The sequence below is a fragment of the Echeneis naucrates genome, chromosome 3, assembly GCF_900963305.1.
Source record: "Echeneis naucrates chromosome 3, fEcheNa1.1, whole genome shotgun sequence".
Taxonomy (NCBI): Eukaryota; Metazoa; Chordata; class Actinopteri; order Carangiformes; family Echeneidae; genus Echeneis; species Echeneis naucrates.
In genome coordinates, this window is record NC_042513.1 from 15,397,711 (window position 1) to 15,420,170 (window position 22,460).

At 39.9% G+C, this 22,460-nt stretch overlaps 1 protein-coding gene across 1 annotated transcript in view; it reads right to left on the minus strand.

Annotated features, from left to right (window-relative positions):
* The window catches only part of LOC115041206 (multiple epidermal growth factor-like domains protein 11), a 99,301-nt gene that overhangs the window by 40,161 nt on the left and 36,680 nt on the right, over positions 1–22,460 (minus strand). The window contains exons 6-8 of the mRNA XM_029498534.1: positions 2,630–2,876; positions 1,482–1,602; positions 791–927 (exon numbers count right to left, since the gene is read on the minus strand). Coding sequence (XP_029354394.1) covers positions 791–927; positions 1,482–1,602; positions 2,630–2,876 — 505 coding nt within the window. The remainder of the gene's footprint in view (positions 1–790; positions 928–1,481; positions 1,603–2,629; positions 2,877–22,460) is intronic.

Here is a 22,460-nt window from a genome sequence, read left to right on the forward strand (position 1 = left end):
GACGAATGGAAGAGAACTCAGTCTAGGAATTATTCCATGTAGGCTAATTCACCTGTCTGGGACCTAAATGAATGGAGGTAATTTGGCTCAATTGAGAATAACGATGGAGAGAGAGAGAAAGAGAGAGATGGGCAGAGGGGAAAAAGGAGAGTCTAGATAGAGAGAGCAAGAGGGAGCTGACCAGACGGAGGTGGGGTGGGAGAGGGTCTTTCTCAACACACAGCAGCTGAGATGATGGAGGTAATGAAGGAGAAAACAATTTAAAATGGCTCTTGGTTAAAATCACCCATTTAAGGCTTATGTCAGTACAGACAGAAAAAAGAGGAAAGTGTATAAATGCAATCTTTGGCCAATTGTAGCGGCCAAGAGGGAGAGGGATGAACATAAGTGTTCACGTGTACACAAGTTTACACAGGAAAGTGCCACACTGTAGTTCTGATTTTGAAAACGTAGTTACACAACTACTCTCTCATACCCTGTGGCAAGAGTAAAGGATAAATACCTTGAATGTTATTAAGTTTTTACTCTTATTTTAGCTCTGGTTTGGCCTCCATCAACTGGCTCCCTGGAGTCTATCTAGAATTTGTCAGGTCTACCAATAAAAGGGCTTGGGTAAATTATTGAAAAAACCTTCCAGACTAAGGCCATAAACTCAAATCAAGTATTAGCAGGATAATTTTCCAATACACTTCAACAGTGTTGTCCTCTGAGAGACATGAGCTTTAATGAATGTTTATGGCTCTTCAGTGCTGGCTTCGCTCTTTTATACAGTCTAGGGTTCATACTGTACCTCTCTCCGATGTAGCCCGCCGTGCACTGGCACTGACCGCTAATGTGATCACACAGACCTCCATTACGACACGTGCAATCTTGTGAGCAGTTACTGCCAAACAACCCGAAAGGACACGGCTGCGCACAGACGGGGCCCTGAGGAGCAAGTTTACATCACTTTTAGATGCTCATCAAGTACAGCAGAGCGTGTGCTAATGACCAACAATACAATCAATAAAACAGAGCTATTTGTCATAATAAACAACAGCAGTGATGCTGAAAAATTTCTCAGCTTGACAAACTGTTATACCCACCAGCTAGTCGTTGGATATCTGTTTTAATGGTAAAACTGCACTTACATTATTTCCTTTGCTCATATTGTTGATAGGTTTATTGTTCATTGTGAGTCTAAGCAGGTGGAGCAGTGTGACTAAACAGCTCCTAACTTTATAAAACTTTTCTAAGTTTTGGTTTCAAATGTCAAATTAAATGCCATGAAAGATGCCTTTGCAGCCAGACAAAAAAATGAAAAGTAAAATAGACTTGAGGGAAGAAACACTCAAAATTCAACTTCCTTGCACTGAAAACTTCGCATATCAAACATCTGCACAAAATATTCATTATCAGTTTTGGGCTACAAAAAAAAAAAAAAGATCTCCAACAGAAATGCAGATTAGTTGGGTTCATTGTGGATGCAGTGTCGGTCTTACCACCCAGCCGTCGGGACAGGAGCACTCTCCGGTGACATGATGACACGTTCCTCCATTCTGACAGGGACAACGCTGTTCGCACTGGGAGCCGTGTGTACCTGGAGGACACGCCTCCTCGCAGCTGGACAGCCAGAGAAGAAGAAGCAGGTGATCAAAGGTCAACATGCACATACAAATAATACATATATACATCTGCTGTGATAGCCTAGCATCCCCTTACTAACCCAACTCAGAGTGATGAATGAGTGGAGCATACTTAACAAGGAGAGAGTGCGACTTTTGGCATCATATGAAAACATTGGTAAAAGCAGCTGGGATGTCATTTCATGTGAGTGAGAGGTTAGAAAAGGTACAAAAGCAGCGTTCCCTTTGCGTTCTCCATTGAAAGTGACATTTTTTTGTATGAAAATTTTCAAAATACGTTAATTCTATTGTCTAAAGCCGGACACATCTCATCACAGAGCAGCAAAAGCAGAAGCTTTTTGTTTAATTTACAAAAATGAAATCAGATTTTATCATTATGTTGCCACATAACTTAAAATTTTAGAGAAACAGCCCCTAAGCTCGTTAAATAATTCAAAGTCCTTTTGATTAAAAATACTGATACTAATACACTAAGATCCAGAAGTCCTCTTAAATTGTAACAGTCAAGTCACATAAAAAAAATATATATTTATATTTTAAGAAGCATGTTCTAATTCAGATTGACCTGGTTTTAATGCATTAGCTGTGTTTATGGACCATAAACATATTAGGAAAGCATTCTCTGAGCTAATGAGTGAAGTGTTGTCTCATCAGTGTTGGGTTCAGTCTTCAGACAGAGTCTATATCTCTTTTAACTTGTCGTCTATAGTGACATTATGGAGGGGTGATTCTTGGTCCGTCTTCATAAACGACTTTGAGTGACTGTATGCTCCACACACACACCACCTCTAGTTGAGTCAGGCGCTGCCAAGATGGCAACAGCCCAACAACCACCTCTGGGCCTCTGAACCTCCTCTGTGTAATACACAGATATATTATTACGTTAAACAGTTGTAGCAAATGTTGTGTCTAACTTAAACAAACAGCTTTAATCTTATAGATCCTTGTATCAAAACTGGAATGATACAAAGTCCTCAGAGGGACTAAGCAGCCATCAAACTCACAAGGCCCCGGTGTATCCAGGAGCACAGAGGCACTCGCCGGTCTGATGGTGACAGGTGGCATGGTTGAGGCACTTGCACTCCAACAGGCAGTCCTTGCCATAGAAGTTGGGGTCGCAGCGCTCCTCGCAGCGCCAGCCCTGGTAGCCATCGGTGCAGACGCAAGCTCCGGTGATGGGGTTACATTTAGCCCCGTTCCTGCACTGGCAGCGGTTAGTGCAGTGGGGACCCCAAAAATCACTCTCGCAGCCTGGATAGAACAAAACGAGTGACATTTTTTTTAAAATACACTGAAAAACTGCAGGAGTCATGAAGTCTGAGACAAAAAGAATTGTTAACATTTAACAGAGAGGAGAGAAGAAGAACAAGGTGAAGTGAGGTCATGTGAGAGTTGAAGAGTAGAAAAGAGAATACAGGAAGCATATTAATCAAACTTCTAATCAAACACCAACTAAAGCTCAGACAGCACCAGAATAAAAACTGCAGAAGTTCTTTTCTGAAGGTGAAAAATAAGACACATTTATCAAATGACCCGCTCTGACTTACAGCGAAGTGGAGAGGTAACATTAAGGAGCAGCTCTCAACTAATCATATGATTGATCAGAGACAAGTGACTGTATCATTCATTGTTCCCTAAAAAATCCTTACATTTTAGTCAGTGACAAGGATTTAAACTTTTAAAGTTTTGTGCAACCGAGTAGATTTACAATATGTAAAATAGGAAAATTGGGGGGAAAGAAAAAAAAGGTTTCGATAATAGGAACTGTGGAATATAAAATGAAATGGAAATAAAAGAAAGTCAAACAGTTGAAGGAACGAAATCAAAGAAAAACTTATCACCATGTTGATAAGCGCAGATGCTCAAACAAAACTAACCCTCTTTACTGCACCTCCGATAAATGTTTAACTTTCAGACAAATTTCCAGATCACCTCCAAATGTTTCTAATCCCACTGATAGTTGTAATACACACATATATACACACACACATACATATATATATGTATATATATATATATATATATATATATATGCCTAGCTGACTATAAAATTATGTGAATTATAAATCAGGATTTCTATTGGAATCCCGAGATTAAAAAAAGGAAAAGGAAACGAGTGGAGACAGAAGCCTGGGGGATCAATGTAAAATTGTTCTGAAGTGTTTATGGTGAAAAAAAGAAGGTTATTGACAGAAGAAGTCAAACCATCACAGCTCATGGGCCTGAATGAACAATGAATAAAAAAAACCCAAAAAACTCTCTATGTGGGTAAAGGAATGGATGAAAAACTAATGCTATATTTGGCTGCACTTTTGAAATGGTTTCTAATAAATGGTCACCTCTCAGCTACTCAACAGCCATCACAATGTACACAGATGTTTTTACCTCCATCAAGCACAAAATCAGTGGGGCTCCATGCGACTGTTAAAGGAATACTGCTCATGTACTTGATTCATTGCTGTCAAAAGAAATTCAGCAGAAACCCAGAATGTGTACGCAAAGAAGCCTATATAGGCTATTAGCTGATGCTCAAATTTACAGATATCTCATACGAAGACAGTCCGTACACATTCGAATTTCCAGATTCAAATTCAATTGTGAATGTAAGAGAGAGTCAGTGTATCCTGACATCAGACAGCTGGCGTATGATCCCACCATACCAAGATATAACCTGGTGCAGGAAAGCACTTCAAGTCATTTTAAAACTATAAACCTGTATCGACCAAAGATCAGCAGCCAGAAACAGAAATACAGAAATAGATTCAGATCAGGTGCTTTTTAGAGGAGGCCACCGATGTTCTGTTGCTGGTGGAATATAATACCATACTCTCAGTTTTCACTAGTTACCCTATTAGAAAAATAATCAGTTACTACCTTGCTGTCTCCTTTTTGTGGGCTCTACTGATTTTGATTTAATTTTCAATATAACTCAAAGGCAGAACACAGTTGGTTTTTTTTTTTTTTTTTTTTTACCATATTTCACCTAAACATTTGCCCTTGCCCTGATCTCAGGAAATGCCAACGTCTGACACTGCAGGCAAGTGGGCAGAATATACTGAATGAAAAAGTAGAGATGAAAGCGATGTCTGTGGAATAACCCAATTTGTAATATAAGATGATTAGTCGAGTGTATTAGTCCAGCAAACTTCTGCTTACGTACTTTCATCTTGGTGAAAATTGAACCAGTGATGTTTCTCTGCAAAGTTGAGTCAGGATGACCTCTCATCCCTCACAGCTGGTTGCTAAAGTCCGTAGGGGCAACATTCATCATCCTTCTACTGGCTCTAGAAGCTTCTCTCTGAAAACGTTGTGCTGTCTGTATTTTCTCTATGATGTCAGAGTTTCCAATGTGGACATATTGTCACAGCGACACATTGAGCAAACTAGTTCTAGCTGAAGCACAATTTCACTTCGACAGCATTAAACCAAGCAGCAAACCTACGTGACGTGACTCACTGGTTTATGACCTGCCGCTGTGAAGCACCCGCAGGTGGGTCGGATCTGCCCTGTCCTGTATCCTGATTGGGGGTTACAGTCTGTCAATTACGCAGTGACCACGCCCCCTAATGGATCACCTGCTTTATGATCTGTATTCCTCTTAATGGGACCGGCTTTATTTTCACTTTTTTTTTTTTTTTCATTTTCACATTTTCAGTAAGTCTGACTCTGGAATCTGGAACAAGCTCAGTTCATCCAGAATTGGCCAAGAGTGCAGTTCGACTAATAAAACAAAGCAAGATTTTGGCTTCTTCCAAATTCTCTCTTTTTCCATCTGTCAACGATGAAATGTCCAAACGTGGTTTCCCTAAGTCTTTAATTCATCAGAGAGACAGGGAGAGAGACTGGAGGGGTCAGTGGGATGCAGCCAAGGGGAGGAAACGATGGTGACTCTTCACCCCGCTGCTGTCTGTAGACGCCCACGTAGCCAGACAATGACACAGGTGGTTTTTCTCATCCCTCTGTTATGACCATAGCAGTTCCTCCAGCAGCAGATGTGCCAAACCTTTACTGCACCCACGTTGGTGTACATACCATCATAGCCATGGCTTCTATAGTCATGGCCCTGGCTTTGTTAGATTTCAGAAGTAACTCTACAACAGTAAGGAATCTTTCTTGTCATGGTTACAGAAAGACAACAATAATCACTGATAATAGAAGAAACAGCTGCTACATGGGAATCGAACATGGTTTCCCTGTGTTTTGTCGTCTCCAAAATCCTCATGGACTTGTCGTTCTATTAACTACATTACAACACTTTTCCCTTTGCTGCTTTCATCATTTTTATGACCACTAGATATTACCTAGCAACAAAACCTAAAAGCTAATTCATAATGTCCTGCTGACAGACGGCCTGCATGCTTTTTTGTAACAGGACGGTCCACAAAGTTGAACTGAGGCTCAGAAGGACTAATAGACAAAAGTTGTTCTGCCTCATCCTAGTGAAATACCATAACAGAAGAAAACAGTACAAACATCAGCCTGCAGCTGCATCCATCATGGTGTGATGGATGCAAGAAGTCATGCAGTTTCCCCCACGCAGCACCAAAGTCATCCCATCAAGCTGAAACAGCAGAAAATTCCCCAATAAGCATTTCAATTCTCTAGCTCACTGCATACAGTGTTTTGCTGAATAAAGTGGACTCAGCTTGGAACAATAGATTATGAGGTGCTATTTGTTGTTTGTGCCATTCTTAGTCATATTTACAAAAGAAATCACATTACCACAGTTAGTTTATACTTCTGGACGCAGACAGTTATTTTAAGCCTTTTAAGTCTCTTAATCAGATGGATTGTGTTTTTCTGAATCAGTCCTCCAGGCTCTGTCCTTCCCTTAATATGCACTGATGAAAGTGGAAAGGATTTTAAGGCCCTCTACTGAGGAAACATATTGAAGGTCTGTACAGGAAATCGATGAATTCTCTGAGTCAATCAGAACCTGAAGAAATAAGATGAAGAAAAAAAACAAAAAACAAAGCTGTAACATTTCATTGCATATGACATCATCACAGATCGTATAAATCAAACCACTATTATCTCTCTGATTCTTGTGGTTTGAACTGAACCCACCAGAAGGGAAGACAGGGATTTAGGGACCTAACGCCAAGCACACCAAATGAATGTCTGTAAGTCAAAAGGAATTACAATTTGTGCTTTTATTCTTTGCCAGCCTGTCAGGTCAAAGTTTACATCCACACACAGATCGCTGTGTTAAAGCTCCGCTGTATGTTGATCACCATGTTAGTATGTAAATTTGATATCACACAGAGTTGCACCCAAGACAGTCCACAAAGGTTCAAATGTGGATATCGTCGCAAAGAAGTTACTGTTACACGTTCATAAGTTTCCAGTGTTGAATCCAGCAACATAGATAGTTTACAAAGGACACACTCGAAAGACTTCAGTTCAAGTGAACATTTGTACCAGATAAAATGAAATTCCTTCTGTGCATTATTATGATATTGAATCAACCCAAGAACATCGTGCCTGTGGCCCCCGGCTGATAAACGAAGGCGAACAGAGCAAAGATGTGCAGACATGGTGATCTTTCTCCCTTAACATGGGTGGTGGTCTCACAGACATTATTGTGTTGAATGTTTCATCAGTACTGTGCTGGACAGAGCTGAGTAGACAAAGCACAAGTCAGGCTCGCTCTCCCTCCCGCTCAGTCTTTCTGTAATTTACTCTCATAGTTCCTCCTGTCCTCTCTCTATCCGTCTCCTCATCCTGTCTCCCTTTCTGGAAGAGGGGAGTTCTCTTTATTTCCTTTAACTAGTGAGGCAACATAGTCAAATCCTTTATCTTCTCACAACCTCAATTATTCAGCAGCAAAGAGTCCAAATCAAGTGACTAATGACTTTGATCAAGAGTTGCTCACTGGCACTAAGCAGAACTTTCTGCACTAAATTAAGAGCTGCATAATAAACCTTGGCAGGGGCTAACTCTTTAAGGAATATTTCTAGGTTTGTCTATGGTGTAGTGACTCTTTGCTAATAGTAAAATCTGAACTTGTGCAAGAGGTTTGGTTTGCCCAGCGGAGAGAAACTTGATTAAGTTTTATTTCAAGCGTTTTGTTTCTGTGCCAATTTCTCCAACCTAAAGCTCTTTAAATCTTGCAGAGAGATGTTAAGAGCATGATTATTTTAATTTAAAGAATTGTTGCATTTTCTGGAAATACATATATTGTTGCTCTTTTTGACATCACATATACCTACAAGTAGCACTTGGTGTTGGATAAAGACAAAGTGGGATAATGACCTCATTTTGTTGAATGTTGGACAGAACTGCTTCCTTACAATGTTGACAAGATCCCAAGGCACGTCTTCCCCTGCTGGCCAGAAATCCCTCAACACAGACCAAGCCTGTCTCAATCAGGGGTGGACAGTAACAAAGTAAATTTACTTCAGAACTGTACTTGAGTACAGTTTTTGAGTATCTGTACTTGAAAATTATTTTGGGGGGATACCTTTACTTTCACTTCAGTACATTTGAAGGACAAATATTGTACTTTTTTCTCCACTACATTTCTATTGCTGCTCTCCTTACTCGCTATTTTTGCTCTAGTGTAACATTACTGTTCAATGTTTTTAATTGTAATTTTGTAAAACCCACTGCTCTGTGTGTGTTCCAGGTGAGAATACTAGTTAGCTTACGTTACAAGCTAACGGCGCTGTTTGTTACCTTGCTCTACGTTTCTTGTCCCAGCTTCACCGTCACCACCTTTCAAAAATATTTGTTTAGGAAATTTCTTACCCTCAAAACCCGAAACCATTTGTTGAGGGGGGGGTCAAACTTCGATGGGTGAGTTTGACAGATAAAATAAATTCATGAAGCACTGCAACAGGACCACGAAATAATTCATTAAATATTAAATTAATGATATTTTTTTTACATTTAATGAACTGGTAAATTAGATTCTGTCCATTTTTCCCTCCATAAATAAGTCATCTCAGTGGGAGATTCCTTCTGTTTTTTCCTGGTCCATATTCTCTGGTCTGGTCCGGTCTAGGTCCTGGGGGGGGGGGCACTGTATCTTGCATTATCGCAGTCCATTACTCCTAACCAATTACCCAATTAACCTAGCTGTGTTCGGCTGCCTGCACAGGAAATCGAACCCCCATCTCCATGGTCTTGTCTTTTTGTTGGTCCTGTTTACCATCTGTCTACTATCTGCTTTTCCTTGCTGCAGCAACCTCCTTATTGCAGGTCGGCAACGCTAATCACTACACCACCATGCTGCTGAAGTTTAAATGGCAGAAAAAAAAATCCGTAGGTCAGCATCCTGATCTCCCGAAACAGAAATATGATATTATATATTTTTTATGTATTTATTATTAAAAATATGATATATATATTACATATATCACTCACACAACAGACAAACAATAAGACATACAGACATGCTGCCTCACTTTTACACTGCAATCTGCTTTACTTCCCAACATGACAGACAAACAGCTTGTTTTTGTAGAGATTAGATGATGAAAGTTTTACAAACGCAAAACAGGCTCAGCAATGGGGAACTATACTGAAATGTATGTTGATACTTGTGGCACATGAGATATTATGCTAAAACAGCTGGTTAATATCCACACAGCTCCACTTTAGGGGATCAGACTCATCCAACTCCAGGTCTTCTGTCCTCAGTGTCTCATTCACTTGGCCCATGGCCGCTGCGCAGTAGTGATGTGTCGGTCGCGAACGATATGGCTCTAAGAGCCGGCTCTTTGAAATGAACAACGGGAACCGGATCCTGCCTGGCTCGGACTCATTTCATGTTTTTTCTGTTCTAGCCCCACGATTGGTCAGCTCCATGAGCACCGAGCAGGAGGGGGAGGGGCGACACACAGCACAGAGAGAGAACGGTCACTAACACATCCACACAGAGATGCTGGAAACAGGTGGGAACTGAAAATGAGTGGCAGGGAAAGAAGCAAAGTTTCAGTTTCACTGATCAAACAAAGGCAGAATGGGTGACCAAGGCTTCAGTCCGCCCACGCCTTGCACATGTGATGGCGCAGAGACTGTGTATTGTGGCCACATCCGTCCTCTCTGAGCGAATCTTCTAATAAAAAACCAGCGCAAATAATTACAGACAGAAGGAACAGAAGCAGCTCCTCAAAGCTGAGGCACTTGGCCTTTCTCAATGCCAACCTTCTCTAAAGACTAGCTGAAACTGTTGCCTGTTTTTCTTTTACCCTTTTTTTTTATTGTTCATTCATTTATTCATCTTCAACCGCTTTATCCGTTTCCGGGTTGCGGGGCTGCTGGAGCCAATCCCAGCTCACATTGGGCAAGAGGTCGCCATTACATCGCAGGGCCAACACACAAAGACAGACAGAGACCAACAACCACTCACATTCACATTCGCATTCACATTCACACCTACGGTCGATTTAGAGTCTCCAGTTAACCTAGACATGCATGTCTTTGGATGGTGGGAGGAAACCCACACAGACACGGGAGAACTACAAACTTCGCACAGAAAGGACCGCTGCTGTGCATTTATTTATTTTTATTGTTTTTATTTTGTTCTTTTTGTATTTATGGTTGTTTCACACTAAATAGCTAAAAGTTGATAAATAAATAAGTGTACAATCAGAGATTGGAGCTTTTGCCTAATTGAGAAGGGTCTTTGTTTCTGTACTTATTTATATGTATTTGTTTTTTGTAGCACTCTGCTCCATGTTAACTAAAATAAGCTATATGAATAATAAACATTTGATATAATGTATACATATTACATATAATTTTATATTATTCATGGCAATAAATTAATTTAAGCAACAAGATATCTGAGGAGCCACTTGAGAGCCAAAAGAGCCGTCTCTTTTTAGTGAGCCGCTGTAAGCTTTATAGTCAGTGTGACGAAACTCCTAAAAGTCCTGTGTTGTGATGTTGAAGGAAGAAAAGAGCTGAATAAAGCCGGTCCATGTGTTCAACTACTCCGCCTCTCCTCTTAGCCTGGACTGCTAGTTACCATGGTTACCAGCAACAACGAGCCAAGCTAAGGTGAAACAGACTTAGCTTTATAGCTAGCTACACTAGCATAAGCTGAGCTAGCTAAAGTGCGGAGCCGCGACTCTAACTCACTCAATTCTCGCCTCCATTTTTGCCGTCATCCTGAATCTATGACAAGAAGTACAATCATAAAAGGAGGCAGAGGAGGAAGTAGACATGGAGCACAGGACAGTCTATTCATCAAGGTGAATAGAAGAGACAACACGAGGTAACACACAGCACAACCAGCAGAGACCGGACCTCCAGCTATAAACATGTCTGTAGCAGAATTGCATCAGTGTATTGTACAATGACAAGAAAGCTGCTTTCATTTCCTGTATTTCCTGAGGTATTTTTTTAAATCCTTTTACTTAAGTATTTTTTTAAGCACATACTTTTGTACTTTTTACTTAAGTACATTTTTAATTAAATACTGTTGTACTTTTACTTCAGTTCAGTACTTCAGTAGTGAAATTGTGTACTCTGCCCACCTCTGTCCTCAAGACAGTATGATGTTTGTTTGTTTTTTTAATTGATTTAATTTAATTGGGCCTGTTTAGAGGAATTTAGCCCATAAGGCATGGGATGGATGAGGGGGTGTGTCTACTGTGTGACTGGGGGAGTGTACCACCCAGTCAGGATTGAGTACAGCTCAGGTGTGAGCCAGCCCTCCCACCTAATAAGCTCCACCTTCTCCTCCAAATATGGTTTCATGTGATTTAAAAGAACCGAAACAAGATGGCAATGGACAAATTACATGTAGGCTTCAAAATGGCAGCTCAAAAATTGATTGGTTTCAAGTTAAAGTTGCCATTTGGATCCGCAGAAGCAGACTCAGGGAAAAAACTCTTTCCCAGAATCGGCTTGAGGCAGGTAAATATTTTTTCTTATGTGATTGCTTTCTTCACTTTTCTTCTATCTATCCTCTTTTCTACTGTCTGTAGGCTGCTGGATTGAACAATATTTCCTCTTTGAGGGATCAATAAAGGTTTATGATCTTATTGAATCTTAAAGTGTGTAGAAAAGAAATAAACATCTGGATGTTTTAGAAAGCATTTAAAAAAGATAAAATCACATCTTAAAGCTTTCAGTTAATTTGGCAGATCAAATCAATCTTTTGCTTGAGCAAAAATTTGAAAGCTGAACAAAAAAAGAAATTTTATTGCTATTGCCGTTATCGTATGATTTTACCGAAGGCACCCGAGAATGGTCAGGTTGGTTATATTAGACATCACTGCATAGGGACCTGGCACATAGTGGATGTTTATGGCCTCAGATTTATGCCAAAAATCGTGCACGATACAACCTGCTCACAAGCAAATTATTTCACATGTGCAGATGTTTACTGCCACACACACAGTAACCTTTATAGTGCACAAATTCAACAACCACGAGACCTACACAGGTGACTAAGAAACAAAAACACCTGGAGGGAAAATCGCTTTCAGGTTAACTCTGCTCTCCAAGTTCACTTCCGATCAGGCAAATTCACCTGACTTTTGACAATTTGGGGGCATAAACCAAGGGAGGCTGTGGCTCTCTTATGATTGGTCACTTTCGACATGATAAAGCCCTCAAACATCCTTGTGCCTTGATTGACAACTTATTTCAACAAGTGAGTCCTGACAAGAAGTTCTGAGTTAAAGGCACAGTGGATGGAACAATGGCTACAGACTCTGAGATTTCCTGAATCTGTAGCTAATTGAAATCTTTTCTCATTTTTGATGACGTCAGGTTATTTTTTGTTACCTTTCGAAACTGTCAACTAAAGGAAAGTATATTTCAAGTAGCAAGCTCCCTATTCAGGCTTCCTACAGTGAGCCTCCAGTAAAGCACTGCATGATCTGAAGATGGAATCAATGAAATACAAACAGTTAGTCTTGATGAATCACCTTGGTTTATAAACAGTGCTTAATTAATAAAGTAGTTGTTCCTGAGTTAGGGGTAGGGTAAACACATCAACAAACCAGTGTAGTGGGCATATTGGACTGCCCCGGTGCTAGCTTTTCCATTTACACAAACCTAAACGACAATGTCCTTAAAAACACACAGTATATTTGCATTTCGAGCATTAACATCTGAACTGCCCCACCACAATGTGTGTTATTTTTGATGTGATTATATATGCTTATTTTGCCTTGCTTGTCTTAATTAAGCACCATGAGTATCCACTGAAGTTGTTGTTTATTGTGGTTGCTCATGCTGAGAAAATGACCTCAAGATGAACATGTCAGCTGTGCTCACAGCTCCTGGTGATGCATTGTTTTCTTCCTGTCTTTGAGATCATGATGTACGATGAGCATATATAATTTATCAGACGTTAAGTAAAGTAAGGAAAGTATTTGTTTATCTCAAGCACATACAGTGCACAAGTCGTGTTTGACATGGACATTAAACGTAACGTCTTCTGATTGAGTGTATGAATGAATTTGCCTCTTTTATCCACTATCAAATAAGCACTGTGCATTAAGTAGTCAGTCGTGCATTATGGAATGATTTAATAAGATGTCAAGGACGGAGTGATGAGGATAGAGTGAGTGACTCAGGGAGGGAGAGGGAGAGAGTGCGCGTCGGTGTTCAGAGAGTTGGTCAGATAAAAGGCGTGTGGAAGTCCTAATACATGTAAGATGAAGCATTGTCTTTTCTCCTCCCACTCCTAAAACATACACAGTATGTTTTTTTGTCACCTGTGTTCGCTCCCTGTGTTTTCTGTTGCAGTGTGTGGGCATGGCAAGAGGCGGGTTTTATCATCCTTCCTAGTTTTCTCCTGAGGCACACCTTTTTGAGATAATTAAATTCTTTACTCCAATACATAAGACTAGCTCAGACTCCACCACTCTGACAGATCACTTGTCAGTAATGCTCTCATTCCAGTGCTAGTCTGCGTATCATCTGAGTTTTTGTCTGGTAAGCAACTTATTTTAGGAGAGCCTTGTGCCAAGCCGCTCCTTTTCTTTGTTACTCCAGGACCATTGGGGACAGCTTGACTCTCTGGCGATATTTTGGACTGTTCATTAATTAAACACTCAAACTGTTATGTCTTGTGCTGCACTGGTCCTAAAAAACCACAACACAAAGACAAAGACAAAGACAAAGACACAGGAGGGGCCAGATTCAATTACATGGGTGCCGACCCCAATATGAGAGGTCCCACAACATGTCCCAGCAAACGCCAGCACCAATGAAGTCCTACTTATAACAATTTAAACCAGTAAATCTCTCTAGTTTAGTTGAAGTGTGATTTTGCGTAATTTTAAGTAAAAGCTTTGGACACAGGGTGAGACTGACTTTCAAAGTTAAACTATATTCTTGTGGAAATTACATGTTAAATTGCAATATTCCCTGGACACACTGTAAGAAAGAGGGTAAGCAATGAGACAGTCACAGTGTGATGTGTCATGTTTTTGATAAGAGGTACATTCAGATAAAAAAGTATTTACCCTCACTATCATATACGTGGAACTGCTTTTTTGATTACAAGCAATCTCAACTAATTTTGCATGTAAATATATATGCAGAAGAAATCAGGTTCCACAAACTATAAATGTGTTTGTGATTTGTCTGATGGCCTCCAATTTTTCTAAACCAGAGGGAGCTGTATTTGGAGGAGAAGGTGGCTCTGAGGAGGAGGGCTGGATTTGAGCTCATCTGTACTCTACCCTGATTGTGTAGTACAGTCTGTGAATCACACAGTAGCCAAGCCTCCTATTGCTGCCGAGCTATTGTCCTCTAGATTGGGACCATTATTTTAAAAATGAACACCATGAGTATTAAAAAAAAGACCTAAAATTGGAGACAGAGACTATAAACCTATTTGTAAAGTGTTTACTGAGCTAATAATTCACAATAAGAAATGGTTTATTAATCCCTGGAATTAAAATCTTTAGTTTTATATTTTATCTTAAGGAGCTGTAAAGTTTGAACCAGAGGAGTCCTTATGGCCATTAGATAGAATCATGACCAAGTGTTTCCATCTCATCTGTAATGAACCAATGACAGAACCAATGCTGTCAACTAGGGGCAGGGATGAATAAACCTGAAACCTTGTCAGTGCAGCGATTTAGTAACAGCATCAACACAACCTCTAATGCTGTGTCAGCCACTAACAGTCACAAGCTAACAAACAGCTACAGGAGTAAGATGCTAATGATGCTAACCAGTGTTGTCCTCCTGATCTGAGTCTGGATCTGACTGAGGCTCCAACATGTTTCCTGCAGCCAGCTTGATCCTATCTGCTTTTTCAACTGTCAAACTGGACCTGGCACAAGGTGGGTGCTGCTTAATTCATTAAATTGAATGCTTCTTATTTACACGTGAAGCAGTTATGCATCAAAAGGATGACTTGGTCTCAATGACGCCCTGAGGGAAATATCTGGCAGCTAAATGTTCCACTATGTTCACCAGCTGTTGTCAGACTGAGGCAGCTGCTGTTCACATCGATGTGCACAGAGGCTTATTACAGCTACTTTTTTGAAAACATCTGTACAGCTGATAAACAATCAGGTAAATCAGGCGACATAAAGCTCTGTGAAGCAGAGTGAAGCTGCAGATTCAGCTATCACTACCAGACACACATCTTACATTCTCCCATTTCATAGATTTTTATTAAAAAACATTGATGGTGGCTATTAAAAAATAGATAAATAAAAATCCTATTACTGCTTCTTGCTAGTGCTTATCTTCTATATTTCTGTTAGATGTAACTGCTTTATTTACATTAACTTACTGAAGAGGAACTGCAGCTGTAATATTACTACAACTCACACTGGCAGGTCTTTCTAGATTCAGTATAATGAGGTTATAATACATTATATACTAAGCACAGTAGAGAACCATATCTTGTGGGGAAATTAAGCTTTTCAACAATATTAGAATTTGATGTGCATGCTATGATTAGGCCCAAATATGAACATTTTAAAGGTCCAATTTTACAATAATATTAATAATCACATTGTATCAAATAATGCTGTGCTTTAGTTAATGTGCAAACACACACTGTGCATCGCTGACTGATGTTGTTGTTACATTGTCTGCAGCATCTAATTTAAATGCTGTTCTCTTGTCTCTCCAGCCATTAAAAAAAAACCTTAAGGGTTTCACTGTACTACTTTTTCATGAGTCAAGTAAGAAGTTATGCAAATGTAATAATCACTCATTAGTCATTATCATGTGCAAGACAGTTGGTTCAGTTGTTTTGTGCTATGTGGCTAAGTGCATTTAGTGTAAGACTGGTTTTAATGTGTGGAGATGTGTTTTTCCTAAACTCTTCTTAATGAGTGTGGTCTGACTTCACATCCACTACACGCATAGTAGGACAGTCAGAGCAGGGGTCCATACGGTCTGCATGTCTAAAGGCAGATATTAAAATGTAGAGAAGTAATCCATATAAGAAAATCAAAAACCTCTCCAGCAATAAATTCATATTGAAAATAAAATGTTATATTCCCACTCCTACTCTAAGCAACCATTGACATCTGTATTACAATCATTCATTCATCAAACCTGGGCCTTAAGGTTGAAATGATTAACTATTGGAAATAAAAGAAAATAAATTATAAAAACATTCACAGTTGAATAATTTGACTTTCTGTAGTACTTGACATTGTTTTACTTTTAGAGAGAAGGACAAGCACAAACAACCTAGAAAGGATTTTGATTGTTGACTTCCAAAAGCTCAGTACACACAACACTAAAAGCCTGGCTAATTGTTTATTAATTTGCCCACTGGTTCATTAGTTGGAATTAAAGTGAATCTGAATGACACAGGTGTTCTGACCTGATAAAGAGAGAAAATGAATGAATGACCAGGAGCAACACTTGCAAAAAGAGCAAAACTACTTTCCTAACAAACTAAGATTTAGTCTGTGACATGATGATTTAGTAACATCGACTTAAACATGTTGCGAAATTGAATTGTTCCCAACTTAAAAACAAGCTCCCAGTGAGAGGGTGATGGACGAGTAGCATGATGGGCGGGGAAGGAAGGAGGGGGGTTTGGGGAGCTGCCAATAAGTGCAGCAAAGGGAATACTGCTGAGTGGCCAAAAACGGCAGCAGCACGCCCAATGCCACCGGCCCATGTGTTGATCTATCGAGAACCAACATTTGTCTCGGTTCAGCCCAGCTGATCACGTTTCGGGTTTGTTGGGGACCGGACTCAGGGCTACAGTTATTTACTGCTGTTTATTAGTGAGCACCTGGACAAACAAGTGTGTGCAGGCGGTTGGGATGGATGCGATGGACAGTCTGTATGTGTGTTTATTACCGTTCTCCAAGAAAACCAGATTTATAAAGCTTTCGGGGCAGCAATTAAGGTTTAATTCAATTATTAATGAATTGGTAAATTGCTGTTTCAATTCACTGACTAATTAGCAATTATGTAAAATCTCAGAAAACCATAATTGTGATATTTTTTAAATTGTTATTATTCTCATATTAAAACGGTTTCTTTTGAAGAAACACCACTTGTCATTTGAGCTCTATAGTGTCTCACTACTGCCGTCACTCATGGTTACCAAATGATTTAAAGAAATCTTATACTTCATTAGTAGTAGTAGCTTCAGGAAAAGATGGTGGCTTGGTTTAAATAGAAAGCTAGAATTACTGCCAATGAGTCATGTTAGAAGAAATTTGGTTACAATCTCCTCTTATTGGGCAGAACGTTGTGACATCACAGTGAAGTTGTCCTTTGACTTTTGGGGTATAAAATGTCATTTAATGTTGATAAACATTTTCTGGTAAATGTGTTTGTCAGTCATTAAGATTTGATCAGACAGATTTAGGAGCCCAATGAACACCTTTGAGTAGATTCTTTGAAGAAATTCCCTCAAGTTATTAGTCATGATCAAAGACCACGATCTTTACCTGAAATATGAAAACACAAATGACAAATAAATTTTGTAATTTTGTACTTTGCAAGAGGTAAATATTGGAAGAGGCATTATGTTGGTTCAAAATGTTCTTGCTAATAAACCATAATAACCCCCCCAAAAAAATTACACATGTATTTGTGTTGTTAAACAGGTGAAGGTTCTGTTAGATCTGATCATGAGTTCTGCTAATATCTCATTGTCCATGTCCTTCTGTCTTTATTCTGTCACTACAATAAACTCAGACCAATTCCTCCTCACTCAGATCAGAAAAATACGGATCTCCTTTGACAATACAAGCAACTGACAGCTCGGCTTCTGAATGAGACACTCTGATGGCTTCGACATCCTCCGCCAGAACCAGGACTCTAGATGTTACTCACATAGACGGTGGATGAGAATCAATCAAAAAACACAGAAGTAAAGAAGCAATGCTCTGGTCAAATATCCAAATTTAACCTAACTTCTTTCTGGCCTTTACAAAAAGATTTAAGTTTTACACACAACAACACACGCTTTAGTTTTAGTGAAAAACACAGCCTGGAGCAACAATCCTGGAGCAAGAACTTTCAAGACAGGATTTGACAGGATTTAGTTTAGTGTATATAGTTCCATGGGCTTGGCAGATCCATAAAAAATTATAAATGATTGATAAACCATAAATAATACCATAATGGCATCTTAAGTTAGTCTCCAGTTAAAAAAAAACAACAACAACAACAATAAAACATCTACATCCAGACAAATCATGTAAAAGCTAAAGTTGTTTACTTTGCACTACATTGTCAGGCTTTTCTTGCTTATCAGGTGGGAAATGGCCTCATACCCTCTGACCTGAGAGCCACTAAATGGTTTGCTGCAGTGATGAATAAATGATTTGGAAGTTGCTCTGTCTGTCATCGAGCTCCACTTTGAGATTTCACCGTGACAAGATGCTGCAGATCAATACTGCTGACACACAATGAACACCTTCTAATCTTCTGCACTGTTGGGCAAAGGCCAGTGAACTATCCAGGCTGCGAGCGCGCGCGCACACTCACACACACACACACACACACACACACACACACACACACACACACACACACACACACACGCACACACACACACACACACACAACCTCACAGGCCTCTGGCTTTATTCTTCCATTTTTAATCTAATGTCATCTTTGTCAAAAGTCAGTGGAAGTGATGATGGAGCCACAGTCTGTATTGGTATGATACTTATTTTTCCTGACTTTAAAAGCACCTTTGGTGATAAGCAGTTGCTGCCTGGGTGCTTTGCATTTACTGCAGGCAATGGCCCAATATAATCTATTATTAAATGCTGCTCTCTTGTATTTATTGCAAACCAATTTCTGTTGTTGCTTCCATAAACACAAAGGACAATAACGTCCTGAGCAGCAGAATATAAAGTTGAGCTTGCAGCAGAACATTAATGTGTGGGTTTATTCTATCTGCAGACAGAATAAAAAAAAAATGTTGAAAAAGTTTGAAAGAAATACAAATGAATCCTTGAGACGAATCAAATCACACGCAGGTGATTTTTTAAATAAGAAGTCCCACAGGATCATTGGGAAAGGCCAACAAAGGAGGACAAGCTTCACCTCCGCAGGCATCAAACAGAGATGAAGTGTATTTATATTTCCTGCAGCTCCCCAGTATTGCCCAGCAACTTACCACTTTATTCAAGGCCATACTTGCTTGCATGAGTAAAATTATTTTCATCAGCCCACCGATGTGCTGTCAGACAGCACGCTGTCTTTGAGATTTCATACAACCTGCCAGCAGACAACTGTGTCCTAGCTACTATCATACGCCTGACCCACACGGACACGGACACGGACGCTTGTGTTTATTTCAACCATTGATTTCCTATATCCAATTAATAATTGTAATTAGTGGTGGGATATTTTAGGCTGTATGGGGCGCGGGCCAATAGGGGGAGGACTGTGATGGAGGACAGATTGATGGCACAGTTTACTGCTCACAGACCTGGAATGAAGTGTCAGTTCACTGTGACATCTACTGACGCCATCGCTGTGTCGGTTTGTGTGTCTGAGGTGATTGAGTTTGTGCAGATTTTCTTGTTAATGAGGCCATTTCCATGTCCAGATAATGAGCCAGGAAGGTCAACACTGCGTTAATCAATGATAGAAACGGTCATTTTGAGACCTTGGGCAAAATTTATCAAGCCAAAAGTTTTCACTGACATCTTTGCTCTACACTTTCCACATTGTTTTTTTTTTTTTTTTAGTGCAAAATAATTACTGCCATTAGCAGACTTCAACAAATTTGTTGTGCAGTGATGCATGAGATGTGACAACCTTTCAATGGATCAATTAATTTTGCGTGTGTGTCTGTATGTGTGTGTGTTGGACTTGCTCAGGCATGGTCCAGTTTGCATTTCTTTTGTGATAATTACAATTTAATGATTTTGCTTTATGCAAACTTGGGGCATAAATTTGAGTTGAGGTCTAATGGCTCTTGGCAGGTGGCTGTCCTCCCATCCACCTGATGACAAATACAAAGCTGTGAAAGGAGAACATCACACACCTGATGGTTCCATTGGGCTTGATTCAGATCTTTATCTTGGCATGTTAGAGTCCCCCATCGGACCTGGACCAGCTGAACCCCTCCATCTGAGCTCAATGAAGCCACGGCGAGTGAGTCAGTCGTCACATTTCTACTTTAGGCGTGTTTCCACTGACCATATTCAGTTTTGGTCACTTGAAGGTAACACAACTACAGTAGCTGTAAACACAAACTATTCAGTAGAATTATTCACAAACACACACAAACAGCAACTTTAACCTTCAGCTGAAGACATTTTGAAATAACTTGATGAATGCAAAGGTTGCTCCGTTTTCAAGGTGAATCAGAAGTTTATGTCTGAAGCAGTTACCTGCGCAACTAAACTCTGCTGGGGAAGAACCAGAGGCCAATAGAGCCAAACAGCTGTCTGATGAAAGGGCCTTTTAGCCAATCACAACCAGCCACCAGCCTAGAGAAGAGTAAACAGTTTGTATGCCAAGTACCAAAGTGCCATAGGTTGGCTGGGGTCAGAGGTCAGATTCTTGGGGTAGTTGCCAACATGGGGCTTCAATCACACTTCTGTCGGAGTTATGAAACAGCTGTTGGACTACTTACTAATGTAATGTCTCTGTTGTCATTTTTCTTGATGTGTGATGTGTTATCTCATTGATCATTAGATAATGAGCAAAGCTATGGTTAATTTACTCCAGATACAATCTTATAAACTCAAAAGAAGTTACTGAGCCCAGACGAGTAACAGCACTGCCAAAGGTCTTGTCGTCTTCCCTGGTGGTTTGAGCTGGAGACATGCTGTTTTTTCCCAGCTGATTAACTCATTCATGAATTTAGTTATGATTTGATTGGTTGAATCTTTAACTAGGGCATTACTGCTTTACTTCTGTATTTCCATCAATCCATAAATTTTCATCCACCATCTTTGCTTTGCAGAGTGACGCTAAATTTATTTTACATCGATACTCTAATTTCCTTCAATTTTCAATGTCAGAAGTGATTGTCAAGGTAAATTAAATGTGATTAGTCCTGTAATTTTCTAATCTTAGTGAGGAGAAGTTGGCCTGAATTTATTCAGGTGACAGAATAAAGATAGAGAGACATGGACAATGAGGTATTTCAAGCACTAGAGGCTTTGGAGCTGATTTTACTGCTTAAAGGTCTTGAACAAAAGAAAAGAAAATATATGTAATTCTGCCACGTCTATTCTGATCTTTTGATTTCCAAAATCAGTAGAGTGCTCCTCTTAGCATTTCCACCAAATGTTCACTGACACAGAGCAGCTGTTTCAGCACAGCTGGCGATGACAGACAAAGAAGGCAGTGACATTCAAAAGCCTCACTCGTGCTTTGTCTTAACTACTAATTAGCAAATGTTAGCATGCTAAGAAGAAAGGGCCAATCCTGGGCACTGGAGGGTCCAGCTGGACCAATATCCCACTGAAACTTTTGTTGAATGTTCTTTCTTCTTTTGCTTTATCTTTTTGCTATAACTCTTGGTGGATGATTCCTCCATAAAGGATCAGTAAAGTGCCATCTTATCCTAAACCCTAAGCATGCTTAAAATCAATCCATATGTCGTTATAGAGAGTTTTATGGGATCCTTGAGAAATGAACAGACCGACCTCCTCCCTCACATAGAGGTCACAGTAGCTTCATCCTCTGCACATGCAAGCCCCTTTGAAAAGGTCAAGATGGCTTGAAGTGCAAAATGACTGAGGCAGAAGCGGAGGAGAAAATAAAGAGAGTTGGGAGGCTACAATTGAGCCCCTCGTCTCTGAGCAAATGTAAAGTGGAGGAAGACAGTCGATGAATAATTCCTGGCAATTTTCAAAGTCAAAGCGAAGTCAGTCACATGGGGAGAAAAAGGATCTATTGTACCAGTGACTCCAGCTGAACGGTAGCAGTGGACGATAAACAAGTTAGTATGGGAATTAATCAGGGCGCACAAAGTGAGAGAGAGAGTTCGGGAAAAGACTGTGGAGGTAGTGAACTGGGGCAGGCGGGGCGGCAGAGGAGAGTCGGCAAGTCGTTATATTCCTTAATGGGTTGTCTGTCATGAGGTGCGGCCGGCTTGGGCACACGTGGCATCAGAAGGAAAATGGGTAATCAAAAGATTGATGACACACGTAGGGAGAAAGAGAGGGACGATTTGATGGGAAAACAGCAGACTGGAAGTTGTTTGGTGATGGAATCTATTTTCTCCAAATTTGTTAACATGCCAGCTGAAGCACAAAACTAGGCAATTCGTGAGAAAATGCATAGATTAGCTACTTTATATTAAACTCCTGTGAAAGTTATGTACATTTATATCCTGAATCAACGCAACTGTTTCCTTTTTTACATCATATAGTTTTCTGATAAATTACTAATATATGTATGTATATTTACATTTTTCCCTAAATCTCAATGAACTTGAGCTGC